The 19248-nt window shown below is 40.4% G+C and overlaps 5 protein-coding genes across 18 annotated transcripts; 2 read left to right on the top strand and 3 right to left on the bottom strand.

Annotated features, from left to right (window-relative positions):
* The first annotated feature begins 69 nt into the window (after positions 1 to 69).
* On the top strand, positions 70 to 1863 carry LOC104809920 (protein cornichon homolog 1). Its single transcript, XM_010536046.2, has 4 exons — positions 70 to 277; positions 865 to 1046; positions 1368 to 1490; positions 1574 to 1863. The coding sequence occupies exons 1-4, from the start codon at positions 203 to 205 to the stop codon at positions 1632 to 1634; spliced, it is 441 nt and encodes a 146-aa protein (XP_010534348.1). The 5' UTR covers positions 70 to 202; the 3' UTR covers positions 1635 to 1863.
* A 532-nt stretch (positions 1864 to 2395) lies between these two features.
* LOC104809919 (transcription factor bHLH48-like) lies at positions 2396 to 5724 on the top strand. 7 transcript variants are annotated; one of them, XM_010536038.1, is made up of 7 exons: positions 2396 to 3143; positions 3225 to 3368; positions 3460 to 3525; positions 4218 to 4286; positions 4700 to 4771; positions 5127 to 5316; positions 5430 to 5724. In XM_010536038.1, exons 1-6 carry the CDS (start codon positions 2643 to 2645, stop codon positions 5307 to 5309), a joined length of 1035 nt encoding a protein of 344 aa, XP_010534340.1. In that variant the 5' UTR covers positions 2396 to 2642; the 3' UTR covers positions 5310 to 5316; positions 5430 to 5724. The 7 variants fall into 7 exon arrangements, with proteins under 7 accessions (XP_010534340.1, XP_010534345.1, XP_010534342.1 ...); XM_010536043.1 differs by lacking the exon at positions 5430 to 5724 and adding an exon at positions 4867 to 4937 and having other exon boundaries at positions 5132 to 5216; XM_010536040.1 differs by lacking the exon at positions 5430 to 5724 and adding an exon at positions 4861 to 4937 and having other exon boundaries at positions 5132 to 5216.
* A 223-nt stretch (positions 5725 to 5947) lies between these two features.
* LOC104809918 (probably inactive leucine-rich repeat receptor-like protein kinase At5g06940) lies at positions 5948 to 9067 on the bottom strand. Its single transcript, XM_010536037.2, has 2 exons — positions 6626 to 9067; positions 5948 to 6526 (listed from the first exon to the last, which is right to left on the bottom strand). The coding sequence occupies exons 1-2, from the start codon at positions 8925 to 8927 to the stop codon at positions 6159 to 6161; spliced, it is 2670 nt and encodes an 889-aa protein (XP_010534339.1). The 5' UTR covers positions 8928 to 9067; the 3' UTR covers positions 5948 to 6158.
* Positions 9068 to 9285: 218 nt separating this feature from the next.
* On the bottom strand, positions 9286 to 13947 carry LOC104809916 (transcription factor TGA6-like). 8 transcript variants are annotated; one of them, XM_010536036.1, is made up of 11 exons: positions 13819 to 13947; positions 12744 to 12886; positions 12438 to 12631; positions 12274 to 12345; positions 12124 to 12189; positions 11908 to 11985; positions 11738 to 11789; positions 11349 to 11418; positions 11147 to 11264; positions 10479 to 10727; positions 9286 to 9839 (listed from the first exon to the last, which is right to left on the bottom strand). In XM_010536036.1, exons 3-11 carry the CDS (start codon positions 12501 to 12503, stop codon positions 9693 to 9695), a joined length of 918 nt encoding a protein of 305 aa, XP_010534338.1. In that variant the 5' UTR covers positions 12504 to 12631; positions 12744 to 12886; positions 13819 to 13947; the 3' UTR covers positions 9286 to 9692. The 8 variants fall into 8 exon arrangements, with proteins under 8 accessions (XP_010534338.1, XP_010534328.1, XP_010534337.1 ...); XM_010536026.1 differs by having other exon boundaries at positions 11147 to 11418; XM_010536035.1 differs by having other exon boundaries at positions 11147 to 11418; positions 12124 to 12183.
* A 1217-nt stretch (positions 13948 to 15164) lies between these two features.
* Positions 15165 to 18959, bottom strand: LOC104809915 (histone-binding protein MSI1). Its single transcript, XM_010536025.1, has 9 exons — positions 18823 to 18959; positions 17857 to 18115; positions 17692 to 17784; positions 17279 to 17605; positions 16423 to 16575; positions 16174 to 16298; positions 15979 to 16074; positions 15658 to 15879; positions 15165 to 15553 (listed from the first exon to the last, which is right to left on the bottom strand). Exons 2-9 carry the CDS (start codon positions 18106 to 18108, stop codon positions 15541 to 15543), a joined length of 1281 nt encoding a protein of 426 aa, XP_010534327.1. The 5' UTR covers positions 18109 to 18115; positions 18823 to 18959; the 3' UTR covers positions 15165 to 15540.
* Positions 18960 to 19248: the final 289 nt, after the last annotated feature.

Genomic DNA, 19248 nt, shown 5'->3' with positions numbered 1-19248 from the left:
TAATTTATTGTAAAAATTAAAATGAAATAATAAAAAAAACCATCGCTCGTGTTGCAAGTGGTTTTAGACTTTAGTTGCAGTTTAGTTGTGGTTGTCTGCCGAACTCCGTGTCCGATAAATTCCGAGACTCCGACAAAAAAACAGAGATGAATCTTCTTCTTCGTCTTCGCTGAATCTGACCCCATTTCTTAAGAGATCGTTCATGGCGTGGGATTTGTTCCTCTGGGTTCTCTCTTTCTTCATCAGCTTGGCCCTCGTTGCTTCCGTCTTCTATCAAGTAACACCCTTTTTCTCTCCCCATCTTTCTGTTAATTTTTAGTTATGGCGATCTGGGAGAGAGAGAGAGAGATCATGGAATCTAGATTTCTAGGGTTTTTGTTCGTCGCCTGAAACCCTAGCTATTGAACTCCGTAACTAGAGAAAAACCCTAGCCTTTTTGTTCTTGATCTTATTAATGAATTTCGGATGAAACTTTAGAGATCTCTGCCTGGTTTATACTTTATGTTTTGGTTTCCAGCAACTTTTCCTTTGTAATGCTTGAATGTATTCGCTCATTTTAGGCGTTAGCCAAGAAAATCAGGAAACTTTTCCAGCTGTTCTTCAACATTTATGGGAAACTTCACATGATGATTCAGTAAATGAGACAAAAAAAGGGTTCTTGATTTGGGCTGAGCTCTCTGAGATTTTGAACCTTAAATCAGCGATCCATCACGAATTTCGAATCACATTGATCATTTTCTTGTGGGTTGTTGCCTATTTGCCGAACTAAGTGAATTCCATTCCAGAGACGGGGATACGATGAGGTGATGATGAAATAGATAAAAGCGATACCGTGTCTCGGTTTCTTGTTCTTGTGATTGGCAGATGATCTGTTTAACGGATTTGGAAGCCGATTACCTGAACCCTTTCGAGACAGCAACACGCATAAACCGGGTGATACTCCCTGAGTTTGTCCTTCAAGGGGCACTGTCCTGTCTCTTTCTCGTCACATGGCATTGGGTCTTTTTCCTTGTCGCCGTCCCCGTTACATGCTACCACGCGTTGCTGTAAGTATCTCTCTGTTCATTTATCTGCATTTATTGTCTTTATACAATCTTACTTCTGCCTGTGGGCGTATAACATCTGCATTGCACAGATGCGTAGATAAAAACACGGCTTTACCGTTTTAGGAGCAGGGTCATTTGTCGTGTAATGAAGAAAGACCACCGCCCTCGTTTCAAACAGCTTCTCACAAAACTAGGAAGACAATCTATTAGTTTTCCCATTTTGCATTTTGTTCGTTGTTTGATACAACATGTGCCAAGTTAGTCGATGTTAACCCATTGTGCCCCCATTTGATGTACTCTGGTGGTCCGTAATATCTCCAGATATATGGACCGACGGCATCTGATTGATGTGACTGAGGTGTTCAGAGGCCTTAGCTACGAGAAGAAGCTCCGGTATTTCAAGCTCGGCTTCTACTTGGCTCTCTTCATAATGGTCGTCTTCAGGTCTACCACCATTCTACTAATATCTCCTTTAAACCATTTGTATCGTAAAATTCGGCATTATACATATGCATACATGTTGGCAGGCTGACTCTCTCGGCGGTCTACAGCTTCACCGAGGACGAAGATCTGCTTCACCTGTTCTGATTCCCATTTCTTCAGGCCATTTGAATCACTGACTGATTTATTTAATGAGTGAAAAATCATATGAGAAGATGTTTTTGGGATTCATGATTGCCGCTGAGTGTCCCTCGACAATGCCAACGTCTTTTGTCCGTGTCCCATGTTGTTTTGGATGTTGGGACATGACCAAACCAGCAAGGGGGAATCCCACAAGAGGAAATTTTCTTTTCAATCAAGAATGGTTTTTATTTTATTTTGGTTTTTGGTTTTTTATAGTTTCTATAACATCTGTTAATCTGAAAAATGTAGTTTTTGATTTTTTTCACTGAAATTGTTTTCCAAATGTTTGTTTCTAGAAAAAGTAATTTTATAAAAATTTAAATGATATTTTTTTTAGTTTTTGTATTTAAAATTTTCATAAATAACCATTCAAGATATATATTTAGGTTCTCGGTTTGTATTTGGTTCAATTTTATATGAGTTTGATTTGTTTGGTTTTATAAAATCTATAAAAGGTCCTGGATATATATATATATATACACGTGTCCGGCCCATTAAAAAAAATCCACATAAATCCAATGCCAGAATCATACATAAAGCCCAAACAATTTTGTAACCAATCCACTCGTTGGTTACTAGGAAAAAAGAGCCTTGCTGTTGGGCCGTTAAATGGGCCACCAAATTTATGCTTGAGGATAAACCGGAAATTTGATTAATAACTAAGGGTAAAATCGTAATTCACTACGACCGAAACAGAAATGATTAAACGAACTGTTTCTTTTTTCCTGCACAGAAAAACAGAGACAGACCAACAGAAGAAATCATTGACTGCCATTGAAGCAGCTTCTCCAATAAACTTACTGTCTCTCCGATCGAAGTTTCTCTTGCCAGTTTCATCATTTCTCGCGAGGATTTTCCTTGTAAATCTCTCCGCAACTGAGGCGGTTTTGGATCAATCTGGGGTTTTGGGTCACTGGGTTTCGACCTGAATCAAAGTCGGCTCGCGCGGGTTCTTCGGTTTTCGAGGGATTCATGGAACGGAGCGCGGTGGTCGGAGCAAGATCTGTCGATGGTCCACCGGAGCTGAGTGAGAACGGCTTCGGTTTGGTCCAATTCAACGAAGAAATCCAACGGTTGATGAGTCTACGGCAATGCACCGGGAGCTCCTTCACGGCGTTGCTCGAGCTTCCACCTACTCAGGTCGTGGAACTTCTTCACTCGACGGATCCCGGTGATTATCCGGCGGTCGTCGTCGTCGGAACAGAAGATCTCAAGCCGACGTTCACCGCGCCGGTGGCGTTCCCTCCCGGCGTCGCCGTTACGGAATGCTTCTCCAGGTTCCCGATCCTTGCCGGTCAACAAAAGGGCGGTGATTCTCCGGCCACGAGCTCTGTTCCTTCGAACTCGAATCCCAACAATGAAGTAGTTAAAAACGAGCCTATGGAGATGGACACATCATATCGATTGGAGAATCAGAATCAGAATCAGAACCAGACCCAGAGACCCGTGAAGAGGAAAGAAGAGGAGAGGAAGGTAACAAGCTTCTCTTTCAGATCCTCAAAGCGGATTCAATAAGATCTTATTTATGAATTCTTGTTCATTGTGAAATATTAGGACAAGCAATCGACAAAGAAGAGCAAACGTTCTGCGAATGCGAAGAACTCGGAAGAGGAAGACAAAGACAAAGACAAGCTTCCATATGTTCATGTCCGAGCTCGCAGGGGTCAAGCTACAGATAGCCATAGCTTAGCAGAAAGAGTAATCTTACTATTTGTGTCCTAATCAGTCTGTAATCATGTCACTGATTTCGTATTCCAACTCATCTAATTCAAGTTTATTCCTATTTCAGGCGAGAAGGGAAAAGATCAATGCCCGGATGAAGCTGCTTCAGGATCTGGTCCCAGGCTGCAACAAGGTATATCGCGTTTAATTGATGTTGGTCACAGTTCCATTGGATAATGTGTTGTGATCAGGACTTACCCTTATCAATCTTTTTGCAAAAGCTTAAAGCTTGGTTGAAGTAGTGAGGAAACCTCTCTATTGTAGTTGTAAGTAAATGAGGAAATTCTAGTTTATTACGGACTTTGATGAGATGTCTCAAGGTCCATTTCGGTTGAGACATCCAAAAATTGTGGAAGGTCTGTGTAGCTATCTTAGCTAACCACCCGTCCCTAATGCCGAATGGAAAGAGAAGTATTCCCTCTCCATTTTCATATGGATTTTCCATATGCCTAACTTGGTACAGGCATGAAGTTTCAGCACATGGGTCGTTAGTGTTTCGGAATTAAGATTTATGGTGGGACAAGACTGTAATGCTGAATCTTGAATGTGGATCTTCTGGAGGGTATATCGTTCATATGCACAATTTCTTTGACTCTGGTCTGAATTTTATTCAGTTTGGTTTTGAAATCATTAAACAACTATCATGGGTTTGGTCTAGGGTTTTCCATTTTACTGATTGGGAATGAGTTCTGTTTTTTATTGTTGAATTACAGTATCTTCATGCCTTCATAGATGATAGCTTCATGGTTCCTTCCATGCATTTTGACAGTAAAAAAGAAACTATTTTTTCTCAAGAACGAAGAAACTGAGATTTACCCTGAACAGGTATCCGGTACAGCAATGGTGCTCGATGAGATTATCAACCATGTTCATTTTCTACAACGTCAAGTTGAGGTGAGATTATTTTTGCAATCAACATAAGAGCATTTTTCAATATTTTGAACATTACAAATACCATAAAGGGCAGCCCGGTGTCCAAAGCATCCCGTTGAGCGAGGGTTCGAGGAAGAGGCCCATCACTAGGGTGTATTGTACAACAAATATTCTGCAAGAGACTGTTTCCCCGATTCGAACCCGTGACCTCTAGGTCAAATACCACGAGTTGAATTTGAATTGAATGTTTTGTGTGTGTGTTTCCTTATTTTCGGAATATTGAGTTAGTACGCTTTGAAAAAACGGTAAAATATCAGACTCCCATTTTTCAGGTTTCTTTCTTTATCTAAAAAGAGTTTCTTGCTTCTTGCGCAACGGGTAAATGCTTAATACCTTCTTGTCACTAGCAGTAACTTTTTTTCTTTTGATTGCAGTTCCTATCTATGAGACTTGCTGCTGTAAACCCGAGAATCGATACCAACCTCGACAATATATTGGCTGCTGAAGTAAGTAATAACATCCAATTTGTATATGCTCCTCAGCAACAAAAAAGAGAAACGATTTTATTTTGACAATGTTTGTCTCTTCATGCAAGCTGAAGAGAAAAGTAAAGTTGGAAACCGGGCATAGTTTATTCACCGAAGAAGTTCTCTAAGATCGGCCCTGCCTTCGGAAAGTGTCCTTTATCGTTAATTTTCTGCTTTCATTCACAGAATGGTTGATATTTCTGTTTAGTCTAATTTTGATACCCTGACATTGTAATGCTTGAGAAATCCGACACGTTATTTATGATCCCTATAGAGACAATCTCATCTTAACTGTAGAAATTTATTGTCTGAATAACATGTTCCATACTTGTAGGGCAGATTGCTTAATGACAGCAACATGTGTAGAAGGGTTACGCCCACGACTTTGCCGGAGAGGAGACAACATTATCAACCGCAATGCAATCTCAGTGCCCTGGACCAATCGTCGTGGGAAAGAGAACACGATGATCATAGCTTCATAGCTTCAGGCATCGTGTTTTCGAATTATGAGTTGTGAAACTCGGGTAAGGGCTGTTATATATCATCTCTGATTTCAAAGTTTTGAATCCGAATCTGAATTCATCCGGGCTTCACCAACAAGAATTTACAGTCTTTGAACTCGTTTTTCTTTTTCCAGAAGCATTGCATCCAGACCAAGTGAAAATGGAGATTTGATCAATATATATATATGTGAAGTATACATACAGATGGTACAAGTGTACATGCTGGAGCCATTCAAGAAAGGTTAGATGTCTTTGCAACCTTTGGAGACGATTTGTCTTCTGCAGAATAGGAATGTGTAATGCATAACCATTGTGATGTGAACTGTCGTTACAACCCAACCCTGTCTTCAACCTCTGCATGCATTGTTGCATTTCCCCTCCCCGATATATATATATATATTCTTTCTATATTTGATCAAAAATTGAATATTTTTTTTTTAATTATAAGTATCAACATTGTTTTCATTATATCAAAATATTCTGAAGAAGAATTTGGAAAACCATTAATTTAATAATGTTCGTGTAGGTTCATTGCATGTCGAGCAATTCTCTACATGATTTGCTGAGTTTGAATTTTCTTTTTAAAATTATTTTAATAAAATTTATGCCTTTGTGTAAATGATTTTTAACATAAGAAAACAAACACCAAACGTTTCGGTCAAACTCGATATTCAATTCAAGCAAGATGGAATTCAAGCCATTCTGGTAGAAACCCTCTGTTTCTATCAAAGTCTCTACGCATTCAACGAGCATATGATGGTGACATTCCATAAAGGGAGAAGCAAAGCAAAACACATACAACATTATATTCCTCGGACTATGTCAAGTCCGACACAAAACGCCATGGCACGAGCGTTATTTGTTCAGACAGAAACCGGAAGCTCTCCCTCGGCATGGCGGATACCCGAGCCGATCGACTGAAGCGACTTGATAACTTGGAGCAACGACGGGCGGTTTTCGGGTACGACGGCCGTGCAACGGAGAGCAATGTCCAAGGCAGTTATCATTTCCGACCTCGAAGATTCGGACACTATCTTAGGGTCAAGAACTTGGACAGCTCCGTTCGTTATGTTTATTTTCCTCCTCACCCATTTCACTATATCGAGCGGCTGCTCGTCCTTTTCGCCTTCTTCCGCTCTCTCGGCTCTCCGTCCCGTTACGAGTTCGAGCAGTATGACTCCGAAGCTGTAAACCTCCATCTCCTCTGTTGCTTTCTTGCTGTAATTGTATTCTGAATCCATGGCACGAATCCAATCCATCCTAAAGTTATAACAATTGGAAAAAAAAAAAAGACTGTCTAAATTGTACGGAAGTAGACGAGAACCTGTACCTGGTGCAATATAGCACGAGTCAGCACAGGAAATCGACTGGAACGCGGATTCCCCGAGGATACGGTCGAGCGAAAAATCCGTGAGCTTCGGTTCGAGACCGTTGTCCAAGAGAATGTTTGTAGATTTCAAGTTCCTGTGAAGCAAATTGGGGACGTAATCTTTGCTAAGATACGACAATCCTTGAGCGATACCGACGGCAATCCTCAACCTCGAACTCCACGGCAAGTGAGAACTCGGCCTAGAGAGCATATCTCTCAAGCTGCCATTTTCTATGAACTCATAGATCAAGAAGATCGATTCATCCGAGTAGCAGAAACCGAGGATTCTGACGATGTTCTTATGCCGAACCTTGGCAATGTTCCTCACTTCGCCCTTCAATGTTTTCGGGGATTGGTTCCCAAAATTCACGAGCTTCTTCACGGCTACAGCTTCCCCGCCCGGTAAACCCATAACATATACTCTACCAAAGGGTCCTCCTCCTTCACTTCCTGAAGGATTCTTGTCATTCATCACTGTCAAGATATCATTTTCAGTTAACCTGAGAGGATAATAGAAAACCGAATGCAAAGCTCTCTTCTTCGGTTGAGCTTTCTTTCTCAAGCACCGATACGAGAGGATAAACCAAACGGCTAAAAGGACGGAACAAATGGCAAATGCTAAACATATCAAAGCCAAAACCAATGTTCTAACACCGATCTTGTTGTGGTTTGGTTGATGAGAGGGACAAGAATTTGGCAGCCCGGCTCCACAAAGCCCGGGATTTCCTTGCAGAAATGACGCTGGCAAACCCGAGACCAGAGAGTGAGGTACTTCACCGGACAACTGATTGAATGATACATTGAAGAGGGCAAGCTTCAGGTTCTGCAATCCTTGTGGGATTGAACCGGTCAGATTGTTGTCTGAAAGATCGAGGTACGTTAGAACCGGTAAATCAGCGAGGGATTGTGGGATTTCTCCGGTGAGGGCATTGTCTGAAAGAGACAACGAGACGAGTTTCCTGCATTTCCTCAGTTCCGGGATCTTCCCCGAGATCTTGTTGTGAGAGATGTTTATGATACTGAGTAAGGGTGAGTCGCAGAAATTCTGAGGTAATTCTCCATGGAAGCCATTAGCTGACGCAGAGAACTTGTACAAGTTCTTGATCAGTCCAAGGCCATGGGGGATTTCACCAGTAAAGCTATTGTTGTCTACCTGAACTTGCTCTAGTTCTGAAGCCATTGATACAGAATCAGGCACTCGACCCGAAAACCGGTTGTTTTCGGCTCTAATGATCTTGATCTTGGGCAAAGACCAGGTTCCAACTGGGAAATCGCCAGAGAACCCATTGTTCTGCACTTGAAGCCTCTCAAGACTTGAGCATTCGTTGATCGAGCTGGGCAATGGCCCTTTGAACAAATTCCCATGGAGGTTGAGACTGATGAGCTTCTTGCCATTGCAAATGCCACCAGGGAGAGACCCATAAATCTCGTTCTGTGAAACATCGAAAGAGATTAGGTTCTTGAGAGAAGACCCGAATGATCGAGGGATTTCGCCAGTTATATTGTTCAGTGAGAGGTCCACGACCGTCAAACTCTGCAGACGCACAAAAGAAGTGGGAATGTATCCATGGAAACTTGACCTATGCAGCAGAAGCTCTTCAAGATTTTCCAGTTCCCCAATAGAAGAAGGAATCTCACTGGCCAAGTAACCGTTTTCGGACAAATCAAGAACAACGAGTTCACTTAGTTTCCCAATGACAGGAGGGACAGTACCAGAGAGCAGATTACTTCCCAAGTTGAGAACTTGCAGATTCGACAGCGACCCAATATCTTCTGGGATCTTTCCTTCGACATGGTTCTTGCTGAGATCAAGGACTTTCAAGGCACTGAACTGAGAAATCTGGTCAGGGATCGTTCCCCAGACGAGATTGCTGCTGAGATTCAGAGTCTCCAAAGTAAGACACTGAGACAAGTGAAGTGGGATTGCCAGATTGAAGAGGTTGTCAGAAAGGTCAAGGTGGGTGAGGTAAGGGAGCTGACAGATCGAGTCAGAGATTTCACCGGAAAGGTTCAGACTTTGAAGCTTTATGGAAGAGACATAGAGGGAAGGTGCCCTAACACATGTGATGCCTGTCCAGTTGCAGTGGTGAAGAGAGGAAGTGTTGGACCAACTCGAGAGAGAGCTCTTTGGGTCTTTAATGGAGGATTTGAATCTGAGAAGAAGTCCAAGTTCGTCATCTTCTGAGGAAGAAGAGTAAGCTGTGAAGAAGAAGAGTGTGAAGGCCAATGAGATTAAAGCTTGGAACTTTAATCTTGCAGCCATTAAAGCAGCCAAAGAGAGAGAGATGGGTGTTCCTTTACTTGGGCACAGTGGTCAGCTCTGCTGAGTGAGTGAGTTCAGGAAGGAGAGAGAGAGAGAGAGATGAAGCAAGAGGAGCAATCTTGGGGACACGCAGTGACCAAAGCAATCATTTGCAAAAGAATAATTCATAAATGACTATTACAAATGCAACCAAAAAGAAAAAAAGACACTTCACAATCACATAGAAAACTCTGAAAAATCTTGATAGGGCAACATTATTAATATTATATGCAGATACAGAAACACCAAGAAAAAATAAAATACACTTCACCCTTTTGACCAACCTTTTCCAATTGGGATTATAATAACATGGTTTGCATCTGTAACTTGGGGATGCATAAAAAGGTTTAAACTTTGCTACATTGTAAAACCCAACATCCCTAATAGGATTAGCCTGTGGGGTAATGTTAGTTTACAACAACAACAGCTTCTGACTTAAGCATATTACAATATGATATCATTATTACCTTCAATAATCAAAACCATAAATAAACTTTAAAGGCTAAATTTACAAGATACACAACTCAGTACAATCCATCTCACATATCAACAGCCACTTCTCTCTCTGTGATTTTGAGCATCTTCATCTTCTTCTTCTTCAACCATATGCTGAGATTTCAAGGTTGAAACTCCAAGGCTTTTGTGATTTCTGTGAAGAAGTGTTTTCCGAATAGCGAGTCATTTGGTCTTGTAGGAACTAACGGACAGAGCTCTGTCGGGTTCAGTTCATTCTCTTGGTCGGGCAATCCATAAGGAGCTAAGAGCGCATAGCCGCGAGAAATACTCGTGAATTGCGAGGAGAGCCCGAGCTGACTGACGGGTCGTTAATATTCTCAGCATCTGCTGCAGCATTTGTAGCCGCAAATTGTCAGCCTGCAAACAATGTATCCAAGAAATGGCATATGAAGCGCAGTAGGTATATACTCTTTGGGTAATTTGCTATTATATGATATGAGATCGGGTTTGGTCACGAAAAAACCCAAAAATCAGGTTCGGGTTCGAGTAATTGGATGCGAGACGGGTACCGAATGGAGTGCAATTACCTTTTTATCCCTAAGTTTTAAATAAATCACGCGCAAACCTGTATTTATGAACTGAATTCGAAACCGGGTAATATCTTGAGACCTGAGATATTTTACGAAATTTCGGGTTCGTCTTTGGGTAACCCGAAAATTTAGGAATGTGGCCCAACCAACCCCTAGCATATGATACATATTATGAAAAAAATTCAAAATTTTATACTAGGTCCTTTTGTATGAAATTCAAAAATCATCTCGGGTACCCAACCTTTTGTATCCGACCAAATGAGTATGAAATCGGGTAATATCTTGAGACCTGAGATATTCGGGTTCGAATAATCCAAAAATCTCAAATACCCGACCCCTATCAACTGATAGTTTTGAAGGATGCCAAGTTCCTCGGGATGTATCTCAAATAGCAAAAGCAAACCGAAGAATGAAGCCAAAACATAAGAATCACAAAGAGAACCTGAAGTGGGGATAGCAATTGTACCTGGCGGATAAATCCTTCGAGGGTTCCTAATTTCCCCATTGCCATTGCCATCTGGCCCATGTAGTTTGCGACATTCCCAGACGAACCTGAAGAACCAAGAGTTCCATTCGACAAAGTCTCGGCAAGGGATTGTTGCAGGGCATCCATCCCTTGAGACAACGCATCTTCGGCCTGCTGGGACGACTGCTGCAAGTTAATTATGCCTATTGACTGTTGTTCCGTCAATGGCTCCAATTGACTCGCGACAAGCTGTTGTAGTTTATGAACATCATACCGGAAATTTTGTCAAAACAACTCTTGAGTCTTGATCAATCATTGCAGTATAGGAAAAAATGTGATAGATTAGGAATCTTTGGCCTTTACTATCTTATGTTTTGAGCTCTTATCAGTTTATCGGGTATGAATGTTTTATTTAATAAATTGGGTTTTGGGAAATTAGGATCCTAAACACGACCCACATACTTTTGCTATCTTAGTAATGATACCCGTCTTCGTATTTCCCTATAAATGTGAGTTTTTTGGTGGAATAATAAGCTCATCAGGAGTTTATGATAAAAAATATAAAAATGAAAAAGGAGGCGGCTAAAGAACGAGACCAAATTGGATACTCCCAATATACCAATAGAATTTGTGAGCTGACAACACCGAGGAATGGTTTTCAAACTCACCTTGAGAAGTTCGGAAGAACGGAAGCCTCCAAGCCACAAGAAACATCTCTCGGCAGGCGTTTTCCACATTCCGGATAATAAATGGAAGACGTCGTTCTTAGCTGCATTGCTCTTTATCCTGAAAAGCTCCTCATAGTGAGCCATCAATGCGTCAACGATTATTCGAAGCTCGGCATCACTTGCATGAGCATTCAGAGCGGACCTCAGCTCGTTCATATGCCTGCTCTTTTCTTCCTGCCACCGTGAGTATTCTGCATCAAATGCCATAGCCCCTGCCCAAAAAAAAGGAGCATGAATGATCATTTCCCTATAAAAGGACAAGCCGAAGTCATTTCCATTTTAAACCCGAAACCTACACCATTCCCAATTATGTAACCATCAGTACCTAATACCGATCATCACTGAATCTTGATATTACCACAATTCAACCAACCCACAATGCTGAGGATGATTTATGATGCCAGAAATTCATCAAATCAACATTAGATCGACTGCAAGTGATACTCTCTCCGCACCATATTCTGCAACAGTTGATCTAAAGCCAAAAAAAACTTGTCGTATGAAGACTAGAATGAAGAAGAAACCACCCACCATTTCCACCAGTAGAATGAGCTTGATCCCCTGAGCTCGACATGAAGATACCCTAAATTGTGAAAAACAAATTTACAAATGTTTAGAAGGTAGATATATCCACACAAACAGATTTAAATATGAACACATCAAAGAGTCAGCAAATATTTATTAAAAAAATAGAGTCAAACCTGCTGCCTTGATTTTTGGAACTCTTGCTCGAGTTGTGTCAGCTTCAATCGGCTGTTCTCCAGCTGCTGAACATATGCCTACACAGAAAGCAATGACAGGCTTAAAGCTAGCAGCAAATACCTATGTTTATAGAGATCCTCTAAAGAAATGAATCAAAACAAAGCCAATGCAGCCAGAGAGAGTGATAGATAGAAGAACTGAATCGGAATACACACTTTCTTCCTCAATCTGCTTTTCCTAGCCGCCTCACGGTTTTGAGCAAGCCTACGAAGGGTCTGTGGCTTACAACAGAAAAAAAAAAAGAAAGACGATATATAAGCAGCGCAGTATAAAGACATTCTTGATCCACAGATATGACATATTACCTTCTGGTCCAACTTATCCTTTGATCGGTCGCTGGAATCAGAAGCAGCAACAACCAGTTGCCCTCCATTGAACTGCACAAAATTAACAGAGAACCACTACTTTGTTCAAATTCTGGCCAACTAATAAGGAGAAGCAAGCAAATGTAGCAAAATAGTGAGCTAACCATTTGATCTCTATGATCCGTGTCAGCATCTGTTGATATAGAAGTCCTTGGACTGGTATCAGCCATATTACTATCTCACCACCTTTCTATACTAATACTAAATATGAGACACAATCCTATGATGGCGCCTTTTGTGAAGCCAACTCCAAAGATTTGGCAAGGACTGTACGGATTTACACAAGATGGAGTAGAGACTGTAAAGAGTTGGATAGAAAATCAAGTTAAAGAATACACCTTAGTAGAACCGTGGCTGGATCTGTTTCAGCCACAAACCTCACAAGAAAATGAATGTGGGAGAAAACTCACCACTCCACACATAAGAAACTAATGGTGCATTGCGAATGGAACAGAGAAGATCGAATCTCAGGTTTCGCTAATCTGTTTCCTTTTCCTCTTCTCCCCCAGGTATGAAGATTCTATCCTAACACACGCATATCATCATCAACCACCTAGATACCAAACGGGAGAGCAAAAAGCCAGATGTAACTATTCAATTAATGTGGAGAAACACAATGAAAGACTAGCAAAACTATTTGCTGCAAAAAAAAAAAAATCAGAAAACCCACCAAAAAAATGAAGGTCTCAATGTGGCAAACTCAGTGTACTGCTTAGACTACTCAAATATTGACTAAACCAACTCAAAGCCCATATACGAGCAACCGGATCGCAGCAAGAAGTTCAACCCAACATTTAGGATTGAGGCAATCAAACATAACATTTCAACCACTGAGCTTGGACTTAACAGTTACATGATCGTGAAGCAACCTCCAAGACTGAAAAACTCTTTTGAGCTTGGACCTTCACTCAGACCTTAACTCAGTCAAAGTGAAGTACCTATATGAAGCTTGAGGGCGTCTCAGTTAGGCCCTTCAAGCCCTTAACCACAGACCAAGTAATGGACGCTTGATTCCAACTTAACCATGGTATGGTAACTTCAGTATTTGAATCCCTAACTATGCTCTAAACTTCATTCAGAGCTAACGAACAAAGATACAGAATCAGGCTATGAGATACTAAGATCCTACTCACATAAACTGAAATAAGGATTCGAAATCAAGCACAAACGAAGACTAGAAGCTGCATATGGACTCTTAGGAAATAAAATTCAACAACCAGAACCGCAAAAGCTACAAAATTTCAAGCGTATTCACATCGAAATCTAAGTCTTAGCTACTGTCACATTGGAAAACTATGAATTTGGCCCCTGAAAACGTAAGAACACAACAGCTAGAAGCAAGCAAAAGCAAAAACCCTTTAAAGCTCGGACAAAGTCAACTGGGTCGTATCTTCCACGGCAAAAACGCGAGCAGAAGAAGCTTTTCAAATCAGAAGCAGAAAAAGGAATGAGAAAAGTCCAACAGGCAAAACCCTAGAAACATACTTTGCTTGATGAAGAAACTCGCCTTGCAAGTGAAGTCCTTGGCGAAGCAGAAGTTGCGTGAAATCGGATTGAAACATGAAGCGGAGAGACGATCCGGAATTCCAATCTCCGAGACGTCGTTTTGTCTAAAAATCCACCAGGTCCGAAGAACAAATAAAATATTATTTTAAAAATGCGGAATTCTTTTGGGAAATTTGCAACGTGGTCCCTGTAATAATTTCTCTAGCTAAGAAAAAACCCCTAATTTTACTCCTTCGTAGAGGCAACCTTATTCAGAATGCGAAAAATGTTAAAGTATTCATGTAAAATAAGAGAATTCGGGCCATTTTTATAACATATAAGCAATCAGAATTCAATTTTTAATGTTTATAAACTAAAATTTTTAAAAGTTGTATAAAAAAAATACATGGAAATCAAACATTATCACCCTTGGATTGGGTTATCTAAATTATTTTAATTTTTTTCAATGTTAGATTGAAATTTTATTGAATGTTCTTGTCCAAGGATTACGAATTTTTTTATCGTCTTGATCGTGTTCTTGCAACATCAGGATGCCATGAACTCTACTCGTGTCTCTTTTTTTTTTTTGTTGGGTTATTCAAGAAAACACGAAAATGGTCTAGTTTTAACATGGTGAAAACGTGTTTAGATAAAAATGCCCGAATATTCAACTCAATCCGCTGTCCAAGAATTCAAGACGGATTATTAGGTTGTTTGTTAAATCTCAGAGATACCTCAGATCATTAAATTGCATTTACAAAATCATTATTATTATTATTATTATTATTATTTAAAATATATAACGATCGGATTATGATTTGATCAACTCTCAAAACTTTTGTCATGCGAATATTTGAAATGCCAAGAGGGATCGATATATTTTATTTTGGAATCGGATCCTAAACCCTAAAATCCGATATAAAAATCTGAACCAAATAAAAAAAATTTTGATTTTTTTTGAAAAAATGAATATTTTTACTAATAAAAACTGGACCAAACCACAATAAATTCCAAAGTGATATCAATATAAAACCAAATAATTATAGTTTTTCTAAAACCGTAATAACCGATCCAGAATCAAAATCCGAAATGATCATCCCTGCCAAATCCATTATAAAACTGAACGATTATAGTTTTTTTAAAATCGAAATAACCGAACCGCTTATATAACATAAACCGAAAGATGCACCGGTTAAAAAAGTAGAGGGTAAAGAACGTGGAGTGAAAAGAAAATGAATGGGTAAACCTAAATTTATTTAGGAAGGAGTGTTAAAAAATAAAAATGACTTGGGATTGTAATAAATTTAGAAAAAAACTAACTCAACCGAAATGACGTAAGAGAAAAATTGATATGGTCGATCCCAAATAAACTTGAGATTAAGGCGATATTGATGTTGAAATAACCGAACCGAAACCCGAATTAACACCCCCACTCAAAACCCTAACCCGAGGCTTTCTCCATCACAAAACCAGGGCCTGTCGGGGCTACAACGGCAATAAGCCCACTGCACATGCCAATACCCTTTATGTCACAACCACTTGGTAAAAAAACTCCAAAAACCATAAAATACTACATACACCAGTTTTTCACATCTAAAGGATTTACAAAAAAAAAAAAGATTTCGAGATGAAGTCACAGAAATCACAAACCTGGTTTGCTTGGTATGGATGGAATCTGCTGAGCAATCCCCATTGTCTCTATGTCAATGTTTAATGATCTCTTCAGTTCATGTTGCTGTAATAAACGTTAAGCATATGATGTAAGAGCTGGTGTTGGTCCATCTCTAAATATGGTTTTGGTCTGCAGAAATGTGGATATGCTTAAACAACTAAAAGAACCTTTTATTCGGCTCCTCGCCCGGCGCATCATCTTCGTCGTGATAGATATTCTCAGCCATCTGCCATATCTGGAGGATGTTGTCCTCAGCCACGCTGGCGATAACCCAATCCTCACAAGGGTTCCACGAGAAATCCGATATTTTGCTCGTATGGCCGCCGTGGATAAACAGCAGCTCTGGCGGGCCATCTTCCGCGTCCTCTGGCGTCTGTTCCTCATCAATCCTGCATTACACGCCTCAAACCCCGTGAGGAAAAAAAAAGGAGCTCATCCATCTAACAAAAAAAAGACGGGCAAGAATCATTTTATGTATAGTAATAAACCTGCTAAGGTCCCAAACCATGAGCCGTCTTCCAAGGCAACACGAGGCTAAGATGGTCTCGTTCTTTGGGTTCCATCCGACTTGGAACACCTCCTCTCTGGACAACAAACCGAAAAAATTAGGTCACAACGAATAATATTACTCGAGTCTCGGTCAGAGAATCCTCCTCAAAGTGGGCATAGTGTAAGATTCTCACTTGTGACTATCGAACGTGTGAAGGGCGCTACTGAGTTTTCGCAGATCGAACAACTTTACAGTCTTGTCAGTCGACCCAGTTGCCACGACCCATTCATTAAACGGGTTGAAGGCCAAGCAGTTAACCTAAGACAGTCGAAACAAAAACAAAATAGCAATCTTTCGTATGAAACCATTGCTTTTAAAATAAACTAACATAGTGGAGAGAGTTTAATCTTTAGCTGAAACCAATTTATTATTCCACACGAACCTCCATTGAGTGAGCAACCACAGATTGAACAGGCTTACTGGGAGATGGAGAACGCAAATCCCATACAAGAAGGTATTGGTCATCTCCGACAGAACCGAACAAGTACTCATGTCTCAGATGCCATGCTACATCTTCAACTACACCTTCATGAGCCTATAAATCAAGCAAATGCTCATCAGTCATCACGTGGCCAAAAGTTAAGAGAGAAACCATCGAACATATTGTCATTTGTTGTCAAGGTTCTATATCATGTATTAACAATGACAGGGTTCCAGGACCAAGCTGACTTAAATTTGTAACAGGAGTATGCAATTTGGTTAACCGAATAACACATAACAGGTTAAACAGAACTGAAACCGATAGAAAACCGAATGGCTATGATTTCTCAAAAACCGAATCCAAACTGAACAAAATCGAATAAAAAATAACTTCAAAAACCGAAAATTTCTTCGAAAAATGAGTACTTTTTGTCAATAAAATCCGGACCCGAACAGAAATAGAAAGAACCGAACCGACTTCAAACCGAATGGTTATGATTCCTCTAAAACCGAAAAAACCGAATCCAAACTTAACCAAACCGAATAAAAAATACCTGAAAACACCAAACTTTTGTTGAAATGAATTATTTTATCAGTAAAATCCGATCCTGAACCAATATAGAACCGAACCGAATCAAATTCGATATAAAAAACAAATTTCCAGAACCGAAACAGCCGAATTCGAATATAATCGAACCAAAACCTGAAATGGTCGCTCGTAATTTACTACAGTTTGGCTAGTAGATGCAGCGGAGTAAACATAATGAAAGAACACTGGATTCTTTCTACAAGGGAAGGGAAGAACCGACAGGGTTTACCTTAAAGATATGAAGAGCATCAAGAGCCTTGTTTTTGGGAGTGGCATTGATATCCCAAACACAAATTTGAGCATCGTCGGAACCGCTAAGCAAATGGCCTTGCTTGAACTTACTCCAGGACAGGCCATACCCCTCAGAGCTGTGACCCCTCAGTCTCAAATCAGGATTGCAGGCTCCATCCAGAGGAGGTTTAGAAGGGTGTTTGCTGTAGTCGAAAACATAAACTTCGGCATTCACTGTCTTGGTGGCGATGATGAACGGATTTTGGGGCATGTAACGAGCACGGTTGACTTCGCCCTCGTGATTAATTTGCTGGATAATTTGCACCTGCTCAAGTTTTCGACTTTTCCATCGGAAACTGAAGAACAAATCTTGAAGTGAAAGATGAAGTAAGAAAATGGGAAGGACCTTACCTTGCCAGTGGCACAGCCGAAGCCGCCAAATTCAGAGCGGTCATCGTCGTATTGGCGGGGGTCACTCTCGGTGTCGTCAAGGGGAAGCTGAACCTGGGCAAGCATCAAGTAGTTGGGCTCGTTCTCGCGGGCTTCCCTCTCGGTGTCGTCAAGGGGAAGCTGAACCTGGGCAAGCATCAAGTAGTTGGGCTCGTTCTCGGAGGTATGGGTACCAAGAATCATCTTCTGGACCGAGAAGTCCTTTCCGGGCGGCTCCTCACGGTCAGGAAGCCACTCCACCGTAAGGGAAGGCCATTCAAGAGCGTGAGTGATGACGAGGTCATAGAGGAAGGGAGTATTCTTCTTCCAGATCTTATACTCTTCATTGACCAGACGTTCTTCGATCTCTCCCCGCATTTCCTCTTCATCTTTCCCCATCCCAACGCTGCTATTTCGTCAAAGTTCCAAAGAGACATTTATGGGTCACATTAGATTTCAACTTACAAACAGCTACCCCATCATGCATATACACAAAGCGAGATTGCAGATAAATACATATACACATGTCAACATTTGGTGACATTAAGTTTGGACATATGCATTTGCTGAAAAGAGATTCATAATTTAAGAACTGCATTCCTATCGACATTTGGTAAAAGAGCCAGAGGTAGTGAAGATGTTTACCAGACATTATGTTCATATATTCAAATATGAACATAATCTCGACATTATACATTTGAAAGAGCAAGAGATTCATAATTTAAGAACTGCATTCTTGTCGACATTATACATTTGGTAAAAGAGCCAAAGGTAGTGAAGCTATTTACCAGACATTATGTTCATATATTCAAATATACAAACCTAGAATCTACATGGGCACGTTCTGCAACTTAATCACTTCGAATTACGAAAGATTCAGAACTGTGACCCAAAAACCATAAGAGAATCACGGTTTGTACTAGGATTTTTGACAAAGGAAACGTGTCTCCATGTCCGGATTATTACAAGTTCATCCTACAAACATTGAAATTTTTTTTATGAAAAGCCGAGAATTTTGGAAGAGTAGTGGTGGTCGATGGTTTAGGGTTCGTGTAGAATACCCTCCAACAAGAGTAATCTATCCGAAGAAGAAGAAGAAGAACCCACACTCACCGGAGCTAAGGCTGGGAGCAACGACAATGGAGGCGGCGACGGCAGAAACCCTAGCCGATGGAAGAGGAGAAATTTTGCTCTGGAGATCGAACTCTTCGCGTAATGGCTACAGAGCTATTGTTTTTGTTTTTACTTTTTTTTTCAAGTAGATTCGCTTATTTTAATTATTTTCTGGGAACATGATTTATGATATTGTTTTTTTGTTGTTGATTTATGATATTATTTCCTATGTTTTGCCATGTTTTTTTTTTAATTTTGTTTCAACACAGTCGAAAAAGTAATCTATTGTAATTTATAAAAATATAGAACGAATCAAGATTATTACAATTTAGAAATAGGAAAAAAAAAACATGCAAGAGTCCTCGAATGTAAAATATTTTAAGATATCACAAGAATGACGAATTGTGATTGCTCCTCTCCTCAACG

This window comes from Tarenaya hassleriana, unplaced genomic scaffold, assembly GCF_000463585.1.
Source record: "Tarenaya hassleriana unplaced genomic scaffold, ASM46358v1 Cleome17, whole genome shotgun sequence".
Taxonomy (NCBI): Eukaryota; Viridiplantae; Streptophyta; class Magnoliopsida; order Brassicales; family Cleomaceae; genus Tarenaya; species Tarenaya hassleriana.
The sequence above is the reverse complement of the archived record's forward strand: the minus strand, read 5'-3'. Positions and strand labels throughout refer to the sequence as shown.